The 11,936-nt window shown below is 47.0% G+C and overlaps 1 protein-coding gene across 1 annotated transcript; it reads right to left on the bottom strand.

The window, feature by feature from the left end:
• Nucleotides 1–7,308: 7,308 nt before the first annotated feature.
• Nucleotides 7,309–8,688, bottom strand: LOC145389839 (uncharacterized). The gene has a single exon (XM_080264975.1). The coding sequence runs from the start codon at nt 8,686–8,688 to the stop codon at nt 7,309–7,311; it is 1,380 nt and encodes a 459-aa protein (XP_080121101.1).
• Between the last annotated feature and the right edge of the window lie 3,248 nt (nt 8,689–11,936).

Here is an 11,936-nt window from a genome sequence, read left to right as displayed (position 1 = left end):
GTCTAATGCAACAAAGTCTATGAAGTCAATGGAGAGATATGAGCGTTTATCAAAGCGACGTGCACAAACAACTAGATTTGCTGCAGCTGATGGTTTATTAGAGTTGATGATACAACCAGGTGAGATATAAAGTGATACTTAACTGTCTATCTATCTATTGCCAGACACTTTAATCCCATATGGGGTGGCCACAAACAAATCGCCTCCACGTCGCCCTGTCCCCCGCCATTTCACTGCCCTGCTCTCAACTCACACCCCGCTCTCTCATATATCTCTTCACTCCATCCCATCCTTGGCCTCCCCCTCCCCCTCTCGCCCTCCACCTCCCTCACATACACTCTCATTAGTTTCTTACTCTCCATCCTCTCCACATGGCCAAACCACCTCAATGTGTTCCTCCAAACGCTTCCTATCACATCCACATCCACACCACAACCCTCCTTCACTTCCTCATTTGTCTGCCTGTGTGTCCCTGTGACTCAACATGCTACTCTTAAATAACTCATTTCCACTGCTCTCACTCTTGACCTGTGTCCCTCCAACAACGTCCAGGCTTCACTTCCATACGTTAGAGTTGGTATCACAATACTGTCATGTAGTAACTTTTTCACTTCCATGCTCAGTTCCCTGTTTCTTATCACTGCTTTCAAGGAACCAGCAACTTTTCTTCCTTGTTGAACTCTTTCAAGCACTTCACCCTCCAAATTTCCATCCTTACTCATCACACTCCTCAAGTACTTAAACGTACTCACATTTTTCATTTCCTCACCATCCAACCTCTGCATACATTCACTGACTTCACTTCTCGCAAAGACCATCACTTTACTCTTCCCTACATTCAACGTTAGTTTCCGTTTCTTACATACTCTCTCAAACTCATCCACCAAGCCTTGCAGCTCCCATTCGTCTTCACTTAACAACGCAGTATCATCTGCAAACAACAGTACAGGGAGTATCCAAACACTATCCTCTTTCACTAGGGGCACTCCAACATCCACTGCCCTACCTTGTATCTCTTTTATTACCCCATCCATGTACAGATTGAACATCCATGGAGACATGACACATCCCTGTTTCAACCCAACCTTCAAACAGAAAAATTCACTCAGTTCACTGTCAACATGCACTGTAGCCTTGGCACCATCATACATACAGCATTCAACAACTTCTCATCTACTCCATATATTTTTCATACTTTCCACAATCCTTGTCTATCCACCCTGTCATATGCTTTCTCGAAATCCATGAAAGCTGCATACTAATTCTTTCCCTTCTCTAGAAACTTTTCCACTAAAGATCTAAGAATGAATATCTGATCTACACAACTTCTTCCCTTCTTAAATCCTCCCTGTTCTCCAACTAATTCCTCTGTTATTTCCCTGTCAGTAAGTATCGTACCATATACTTTTCCTATTACACTAAGAAGACAAATGCCCCTGTGATTACCACACACTTCTTTTTCTCCTTTCTCTTTGTACAAGGGAATAATTATACCTGACTTCCAATCCTCCGGGACTCTACCATCCTCCCAGGCCGATCTTACGTAACCATTCGACTACTGTCTCTCCCCTATGCTTCGGCATTTCACAAGACACTCCATCAATTCCTTGGGCTTTCCCCAATTTGACTTTCTTCGTTGCTTAACTGTGTTTTTGTATTGTCTACAGGTTACATCATATACAGTACTGTAAATGCTTTGAGGGAAAAGGTGTTGTATACATGATATAAGTATGATTTTTATACAACACTGTAGGTATGGGTGCTGCTGTCCAGTCTGATGCTCCTGCCGTTGATGTGGGTGTGCCTGTTCCTGGTCATCTTGATGTGGGTGCTTCTTCTCCACCCCATCTAGGAGTTAACGATGCTTCTGAGTCAGGCAATACTGTGGATGATTATACACCTGGCCATGATACTGGTGCTCCTGCTCCAGGCTGCACTTGTGTTTTGGATATTTCTGCTGTTGGCCAAGAACTCCAGCAACAGTCAGCTAACAGTATGGCTGAAAGTGGATCACAAACTGAAGTTACATCTAACCATGTAGAATTATTACAGGATCAGCTTAACAGGTTAATTATGGACAAAGTGAAATTACAGGAAAAGCTGAGCAGAAAGGAAATGACGGAAGACTTTTTTCAAGGACATGATGAGAGAGTTAAATTTTATACTGGGTTGAATAGTTACTCTGATTTACAGAAATTGTTTCCTTTTATAAAACATTACATTACTGTAACTGGTAAGAGTGCCTTAACACCTTTTCAGCAGATGATGCTCACACTCATGAAACTGCGTCATAATTTTCCACTCCAAGACTTGGCCATCAGATTTGATATTTCCACTAGCACTTCCTCAAAAATATTCCTCAAGTTACTGGACATTCTGTATGTCAGGACAAAATGGAATGTCAGATGGCCAACCCGAGAGGAGTTGCAGCTAACAATGCCAATGTGTTTCAGGGAACATTATGGGGAGAAGGTAGCGGTTATTATGGACTGTTTTGAAGTGTTTTTGGATCGGCCAACAAACCTACTGGCACAGGCTAAAACTTGGTCATCTTATAAGCACCATAATACTGTGAAATATTTAATTGGAATCTCTCCTCAAGGTTCTGTGTCATTTATATCCAAGGCATGGGGTGGTAGAACAAGTGACAAATACATTGCTGAAAACTGTGGTATCCTGGATCACATCTTGCCAGGTGATTTGGTAATGGCTGACAGAGGGTTTGATATAGCTGAGAGTGTAGGTCTTGTGCATGGATCACTTGTTATTCCAGCATACATGAAAGGAAGGAGGCAACTGAGTATGAGTGAAGTGGTAGCAACCAGGAATATTGCTAATGTACGGATACATGTTGAGAGGGTCATTGGTCATGTATGTCAAAAGTATAAAATCCTGGGAGGACCCATACCTGTACATTATGTTATGAACTCAGACAGCCAAAAAAAGACAACATCTGATAAGATAGCTGTTGTATGTTGTGCTCTTTGCAATTCTTGTCCTTCAGTCATAACCTTTGATTGACCAGCTGTCCACCCAGATGAGTAGAGACATTTGTCTTATATTTTAAAATTGTTCCATTCATAATTACTTAAACCCACCCATCCCTATACCTCTTCTACAGCCTAGTTCAGTGGTCTGTGGCTATGGAAGCCAACAAAAATATACTCTATACACAGGAGCTGTCTCCTCCTGTCTACTCCTTCTCCCTCTCATCCACTTCTTTTGTACTGTTAATTTGGTCATTACTATGTAATGGTCAGATAACCCACTCCCCCACCCTCTCCACATTCTTGCATCCATCACTTGTCTTCTCATTCGCCCATCCACACACACAATCAGTCACTGCCTTCCATTCTTCCAATACCTCACTCATTCTCCTCATCACTTGCCATGTATACCTGTGGATCATTTTGTGTCTAAAGAAGTTATTGGCAATGGCCAACCCCCTCTCAGCACAAATGTCCACCAAAGAACTTCAGGTACTTTGATATTACCTGAGAGAATATAGTTGTCTAGGGCTACTCAAGTAAAACAGCAGACATCCTTGGTCCTGCATGGGTTATGATGAAGTGCTGTCTGGTAAGCACTGTCAGATAATATATGCATGTGTATTTAATAATTATTTGACAATAAATGTATCAAATGAAATAAAATCTTTTTGTACCAACATATTCTTTTTTGTAAGCATTAATACATCAGGAACTGTATGGATAGTAATATACAGTAGAAAACTTGCTAATAAAAATGTTTTTATTGGTAAGTATGTGAGCTGTGAATATCTATGTAAACATAACCTCTTCTCTCCATTTATGCTTTTCTTTCATGTACTGCTTTATACGAGTTTTTTTCCTTTCCAAAATTTGTACAGAGGCTGATCACAGTTACAGTGGAATCATAGGTTGAACAGCAATTTGTGAGTGTTGTGTGAGAATTTTTGATTTTACAAGTTAGAACAAGAAGTTGTTGGTATATTTTCATGGGATTTTTTATTCTCATTATTCTTTGAGCATTTCATCTTTGAAAAGTAGCATCCTAAAAGCTCTAAAAGTACAATGTTACTGAAAAATTTTGAAGCATTACTCACCATAACATTCTGGAATTCTGTGTTTGGTTTTATTCTTTGTATATATACTTCTTTTGGATTCCACAAAATAAAATCACAATAGGAAGTCATGGTCACAAAAAGATGTGACTGAACTTAATAGTAATAAGGGTGACTCTCGCTCAGATGACATTCAAGATTTGGGTCATTTTTTAGACATGGATGTTCCAAAAGATTTCCCTCTGCAAGGTTATAGGGACATTTGATTTCAATGCATCCTTTGCCACAACAGGTGCAGTTAACAATACCATCTGGTGAAGCTCCAATGTGCGGATGACTAGGACTTATAAACAAACCACAAGTATTTACAGTAAGGTTATGGTGACTTGTGCTCTGATGATGTATGTAGTTTTGTCTGGGAATGTTCTCATGATCTAAACCCCATTTGGTTGCTGGTACTCTCAACTTATTCTTGTTAAGATAACATATTTCTTGAATCTGAGATATAGAAGGTTTGTCTAATTGAGCTGAACATACCTTTTTCATATTTGAAGAGGTGATTCTTCCTGCCCTGTATTCAAACCACAACCTTGAGTTAGACTGTTGACGAGTTGCAGACTCCACCAGTGACACCTGTTCCTCAGTTATTACAACCTTCACTTGTAGAACTGATTTAATAAGTTCCTCAGTGTCACTGCTTATATCTTTGTCATTTTTAAGCTTGGTTAGTGGTGCAGGCAGATCATTTGCTAGTTTTACTACAGTTGGAATGAAAGATCTGTTAAAGGGCGATTTTACAGACAGCATAACACTTCGGGCACCACTATCACTAAATGATTTCATAAGATGGTATATTTCCTCCTCACTTGACTCCATTTCACTGTAGCTCCTTTGCCTCTTACCACTGACCTCTTTTGATGTGCTGGCCAAAGAATCATCCAATATTCTTTTCTTTCGGGCTGAAGAGGTAAAGTCTGTGCTGGATACTTCTTCATACTTTAGTTTCCCCAGTGCCCGAGGAAGTAACCAATATGCCTTCTCGTGTCACAGTTTTCTTGCCTCTGATGCGTACTGCAGCTTCAATATAGAAAAGACTGGCTGCTACATGAGAGGAAGTTCCACCTGAAATACATTCAAGAATTATGTCAGAAATGCTAGTGGCAGGTGAGGGCGCTCACCATCCACTCACTCAATGCTGTAGTAAAAAAAGTGGGAGTTAAGGGGAGAGAGCTTCTGGGGTTGGTGATAATTGAGTAAAAAAAAGAAAAAGAAAAAAAAAAACAGTATAGAGCAGGGTAAAGTGTTAATAAGTAGTAGTGTGGGTGTGAAGGTGGGGAAGTAAGAAAAGGTGGTGTAAAGTTAATTTTTGGGAGTAGTGAGGGAGGACAAGTGCCATCAGACTGCTGTTTCAGGTTTGTCAAAAGACTAAAGTTGTAATGGAGTGAAGAGGAGGCATCTGTGAATTAATGTGGGTGGATGGGGGGGAGGTGGTGTGGTATAATGTGTAACAAATAAGGTGGGAGTTTGGGAGAAGAAACTTGTGGGGGAAGTGAGAATTGAAATGGAGTGTGGGGGTGGTACGTTAGAAATGCACTTTTGGCTGACTGTGAGCTGGAGAAATGGGTGCATGTAGAGGTAGGGAAATGTGCTAAAAGGTGATGAATGGGAATAAAAGGGAGAAATGAATGGGTGGATAAGGTAAGTGGAAAAGTGAGGTGGCTGGCTTGGTGTTATGTGTGGTGATATTGGGTTCGGGTTTTTCAAGATCTGGATTTATGGTGGGTGGAAGGTGCTGTAGGATTAATGAATAGGAATGTAGTGCAGAAAAAAGTGTACCAGGAAAGGAAAAGAATGGTAGATGAAGAGAAGGTTATGTTGGGGTTATGATTCTGTGTGTGTTGTGGGAATGGTGAGCTTGAAAAAGCATTTTTTATTTTTTAGACCTGTGGCAGGGTGTTGGCTGCTTGTAGTGGTGGGAGAATAGGTAGAATGGGTAGTAATAAAGGTAAAAAAGATTAGAAAAGGTGGAAGAGTGCAGTAGGATGAGTATTTGGCTGAAATGGGGTAGAATGGGTACTGTCGATTCATGGGTTCGGGTTATTGGCAGGAAACTAAAGTTGTTGTGGTGGGGGACAGAAGCATTTGTAAATATTGTTGAATGAATGGAGGGGTGGGACAGGTGGTGGTGCACCCAAAAAGGTGATAGTTGAGGGGAAGGATGTGTAACTGTTATGGAGAATTGGATTTTGTGTTCAGAAATGCCAACTACTGTAAGATAAGAATCATGAATATAAAAACAAATACTGAACTACGGTCTAATAACTATAGAAACCACGTAATAATATTGTTTGTGTTTTGATATGAATAATATCCAAACAAAAATAATCTTCACCTTGACCAGCTCTGCAGCCACAGTGTGCTGTTACTGCCACACCATCATGTGTAGCAACAACCCATGAATGCATTGCTGTAGCACCAACAGATTGTGAATGTAGAACCTGAAATAATCATCATGTATTAGAAAAGAAGTAATTATGTTGTGGACATTAATCATTCTCACTATGATGACACTCTCCTATCATATACTGTGTTTATAAAGGACAGGTAGGGCCCTCATGACTGAAGCACTATTCTACTGGTTGCATCATTTAAGTAAATCCAACATATCCTGGCTTCCAAGAATATGAACACCAGATGTTTATGTCACTACCAGTAACAGAGAGAGAGAGAGAGAGAGAGAGAGAAAGAGAGAGGAGTAAAAGAGAACTATCATCGATACTGGAGTAGAATGTACAGAATGAGGTGTGGTACTTACTCTGCCTCTGACAATCACAGGTTGGCCTGGTCTGGATTCTGCTACAGCAACGTCTTTCACCCAGCCACTGGTGAAATAGTTGTGGGCCTGCAGGCTTTTCTGGCACTTCATAGTTTGGAAGCTGTAGTCTGGGATGGGGGAAGCCACCAGGCAACTGCAGATCGGGGTACGTTATTGGTGGATACTGCTCCACATCTGAGCGTATTTTTGCATTATTCAGAGCATATGGATCCGGTTTTAGAGAAGCAGACTTTAATTTTTTTTCGTAAGTTGCTTTGTCCTCTGAACTAAGTGAATAATAATACTTGGAATACTCCATTGTCCAAAGAAAAAACAGATACTGTACTGCACTCAGGTCTTGGTCTTGGTCTTGGTGTTGATTGAAGGGCTGGACCCGACGTGTAGTCAGATGTAGCCCTAACGGTGGTTCAGGTGTAGCAGAACTCTTTAATCATAGGCGGCGAAGTTGCCCCGATCTGCGAAGGAAGACACAGACATGGCGTATAACTGAGTGGCGTAGGTGCCGATCTAGGCCCACCCCACCAAGAAGGATGGGGAGGGTGAAGTCCAGGATACCGAGGGTTGCAAGGCGCTCCCTCAGGGCGGTGCGGATGGAGTAGAAGCGTGGGCAATGCAGCAGAAAGTGGGCTACAGTTTCCTCTTGATTCACACACCACTGGCAGTAGGGATCTGGGTGCAGTCGCAGCCGATGCAGATGTGATGCCAGTCCAACATGTCCAATACGCAGGCGGGTGATAGCGACGTCCAGGATCCGGGAGACAGAGCGTACCCAAGGTTGGTCCGATGAGTCGGAGCGATATAAGCCCAGTGCTGTTGTGGGGAGGGAGGCGTAGAGATCAGCATTCCATGCCTGACTACACCTCGTGGCTAAGAGGCGACGGTGAGTAATGGCTGGCAAGGGGTAGGGCTCCACATCAGGAAAAGTCAAGGCCATCCGAGCTGCTGCATCCACCACATCATTGCCCCTGATGCCCACATGGGAGGGAATCCATTGCAGACGTACCTTCCAGCCTCCCTGCAGCAGCTGAGCAAGGTCATCCTGGATTTCATAAACCAGATGACGTATGGAGCAGGGTTTAGGAGAAGCGATGAGATGAAGGGCCGCTCTGCAGTCAGTGTAGATGACCACCGGCCGAGGAGAGGAATGAGACATCAAAAAACGCAGGGCCCTCAAGACTGCGAAGAGTTCAGCAGTGACTACATCATGGGCATCCCCTAAGCGCCATGTCTGGCAGATGGAGTAGTCCTCTACGAAGATGGCAGCTGCAGTTGCTGCAGGGGTGGAGGAGCGGGAGCCGTCGGTAAAGATAGCCATGAACCCTAGATAGGTGGAGCCAGCCATCTGCAGGAAAATGCGAGGGGCCAGGTGGCCATCCTGTGATTTACAAAAGGGCTCTGGGAGGTCTACGGACACAAGTGAGGACAGGTCCCTCCACGGGGGCACAGGAGATACTGATCGGACAGGGTGGCGAGCTGGTGGAGGAAGTCCCAGAGTGTGGTAAGCGTGGAGAGCACGCACCAAGAGGGGCCGTCGAGACCTGATGGGCCACAATGGATGAGATGTCGAGACCCCTGCTGTCGTAAAGAGCTCCGGGAGTGGGTGGTCATCGGGCAAGCGCTGGATAGTAAAGTAGCGGCGACAAGTCAACTTCATCCTGGTATGATGGAGGGGGAACACCTGCCTCAGCCTGCAGAGACAATGTGGGTGAGGAGCAGAAAGCACCCAGCGCAATCCGGAGAGCGGTCGTCTGAATAGTGTCCAGCCGTTGTAGTTGTGTAGGAGATGCTGAGCCATATACCGAACAGCCATAGTTGATCTTCCCCAAGATGGCTGATCGATAGTACGCCAACAAAAGGTCCCTGCTTGCCCCCAGCGGGATCCAGCAATACTCTTCATGATGTCAAGTCGTTTTGCACAAGATGACCGTAAGTATTCTATGTGACTGCGCCAAGTGAGGATGGGCCCATCCAACCGGAGACCAAGCAGCACATGCTCCCCGAACAACAGGGACTGAGGTTGAGTCCAGAGAAATTGCTGGAGATGATGGCAAACGGCGTAGAGTGAAGGGCATCACTGCGCTCTTGTCAGCATTGATGGTAAGGCCCCAGTTCCGGGCCCAAGCCAAAAAAGTGGATGCCGCTGACTGCAGAAACTGCTGCGCCTCCACAAAGGAAGGGCTCTGGGACACGATGGTGATGTCATCTGCGTACACCAGGAGAGTAGCATTACGTATCTGAGGCAGGCTGGACAGCAACACATTGAATAAGAGTGGGCTGAGCACAGACCCTTGCGGAACCCCCCGATGAACAGGATGGGGATCTGACAAGGCCCCACCCACTGACACCACAAAGCTGCGACCAGCAAGGTAATTCAACATCCAAGCCAGGGGTGGGCCCAAGACTCCCAGGCACGACAGGCGGTACAGAATGCCATCGTGTGGGGCTGAATCGAAGGCCCCCTTCAGATCTATAAAGAGGGCAAGCATGTAGAGCCGCTGTCTATAGGTATCATGTACCATATGTTCCAGTTGACATAGGACATCCAAAGCTCCCTGGCCCGGCCGGAAACCACACTGAACCCTGGAGAGCAGGCCACGGGACTCCAGCCACCAAGAGAGCCGACGAGCCACCAGTTTCTCTAACAGCTTCCCCACACAGGACAGAAGAACGATGGGCCGATAAGACGACGTGATGGTGGGGTCCCTGCCTGGCTTTGGGAAAGGCAGCAGCACTGACTCCTTCCATACCTCAGGGAATGTGCCGGTCTGCCAACTGTTGTTGTAAATTGACAGCAAGTGACTGTGTAGGCTGGGCGGCAGATGTAGGAGGAAGTCATTAGCCACCATGTCAGGGCCAACCGCCCTCCTCGGGTGTAGAGAAGCAACGGCATCCCGGAGTTCAATGGCCGTGAACGGGCAATGGAGGTCACTGGCAGGGGAGTTGAGACGCCCCTGTGGATGGCAGAAATAAACTCGGGAGCTGTAGGTAAAGTCGGTGGAACACCCAGCTGTGACGCAAAGAATGACGCCAAGAGCTCGGCCTTGGAGAGGTCATCCAGGAGATCCGCTCCATCACGACACAAGGGATATGAATATGTTGTCGGGCCACCCTTCATGGCCTTCAAAACCTCCAGGTGCGGGAGCATGTGGTGGAGAAGGAGAGGCTGGAACAAAAAGAGGACCATGCCTTCTGCTTGGCTACCTTGATGGTGCGCTTACATACTGCATCCAGGCGTCGGTAACGATCCCCAAGGGCCCGTGTGGGGTAACGACTCCAGGCTCGCCAGGCCTGGCGGCGGGCTTGCACAGCCGAGGCACAAGCAGCCGACCACCATGGCACCCCCGATCGGCCTATACTACGGCGGGCTGACTGACCGAACACCCTATGTCCAGCCTGCACCAGCATCTGTGAAAAATCCTCAGCCGAGAGGCCCCAACGACCAGGGAAGCTAGCAGACACTGCCTCCTGGAAGGCCGTCCATCTATCGTCGTGAAGCTGCCAGCGAGGACGACTCGCTCGTGATATTCTTGGAGACAATGTCGGGTAGTCACAAAAGACGGGAAGATGGTCACTGCCCATGTACGGTCCCACATGGACCATCGGATGATGGAATACTGCGTCACCCAAACCGAGATCCAGTACAGATGCCTGTCCACTGTGAGGAGCAAACCGGGTATGAAGACCTGGAGGCGTAAGAAGGCTAAACCTGTGAGACTCAAGGAGCACCTGGAATAGAGAGGAACCTGTGGTATTGGGGGCTCCAGCCAAGGCGGGGTCCCAGTGGTGGTGACGGGCGTTGAAATCCCCCATGATGAAGGCAGGGGCTGGCAACTGGTCAAAGTAGTGGAGGAGCTCCTCTCTGGACACATCCTGGCAGGGGTTGTAACAAAGGAGGGTTGAAGCCCAACCATCCGTGAGGGCCACCCTGACAGCCAGGACCTCCAATCGTCCCCCAGGATACGAGGTGAGGGCGAGACGCACACTCTGGGTGTCCTCCCGCACTGCCAACAACAGGCCCCCGCCCCTTCCCTGAGGACGGTCACACCTGTATGTCAAAAAACCCCCCAGTTGGAGCCGCAGGTGAGGGTGCAGCCAGGTCTCACATACCCCCACAACACAAGGCTTCGAATCATGTAAGAGTATTTTAAAATCCTGTGACTTCCGAACAAGGGATCTCGCATTCCAAAACATAATGCTGAGATGTTTCAGGCCTGGCATGAATAGGACAAGAGTAGGGACAATACCTTGGGCCAGAGGCGGGAGCAGATGTCAAGGAATGGTAGTCCGTGGCGATAAAGTTGCAGGGCCTCAGAGACAAGATCAAAAAGCCTTGGCCAGGTCCTGAGGGAGGAGGGCAGTCCGAGGAGGGTGAACAATTGCTGGAGGTGGGGTCAGATACTCGCACTGGATGGGCACGCACTGAAGGGGCTGTAGGTCGATCACACTGTCGTAGACGTGGGTCAGGAGAGCTAGGCAGGGCAGGAACATCCCCGACACCCTCAGCAAGGACCGCATTCGGTCCAGAAGGAGCACTAGGTGGAGGGCGGTGAGGGGCACGGGGATGGAGGCGGCCCGGACGTGAAGGACGGGCCTCATGGATTATAACAGCAGCAGGGGAGGCAGGGTTGGTCGACACCTCCACTGACGATACATCCTGGAGGGAACAGTCATCACTCAAGTCCTCCAGCACAGCGAAGCGGTTGCGGCCAACAACACTGTCTGCAAAACTCACACCCTTCCTCACCTGAGACACCTTGGGAGACGACTTGGGCAATGCTGAAGGGGGACGGACCAAGGGCTGGAGAGCACGCAACCGTCTATTGACCTCCTGGGCTGGCGTCACACCCTGGCGGAGTTCTTCATGGATCTTGAAGGCCTTCTGATATACAGGGCAGAGCTTAGACACCACCCTGTGATCTCCACCACACATGTAGCACCTGGGGCTGCGGTCACAGGGCTGCCCCTCACTGGGTCTGAAAGGGTGGTATCCACTGCACATCGAGCACCTGGTCTTGTTGCGGCAAGTGATCCGCGTGTGTCCATACTGAAGGCAGTTAT

This window comes from Coenobita brevimanus, unplaced genomic scaffold (genome assembly GCF_032717465.1).
Source record: "Coenobita brevimanus isolate Jiangsu-jjx unplaced genomic scaffold, ASM3271746v2 jjx.HiC_scaffold_2541, whole genome shotgun sequence".
Taxonomy (NCBI): domain Eukaryota; kingdom Metazoa; phylum Arthropoda; class Malacostraca; order Decapoda; family Coenobitidae; genus Coenobita; species Coenobita brevimanus.
Note: the sequence above shows the minus strand (reverse complement) of the source record. Positions and strands in the feature narration are given on the sequence as shown.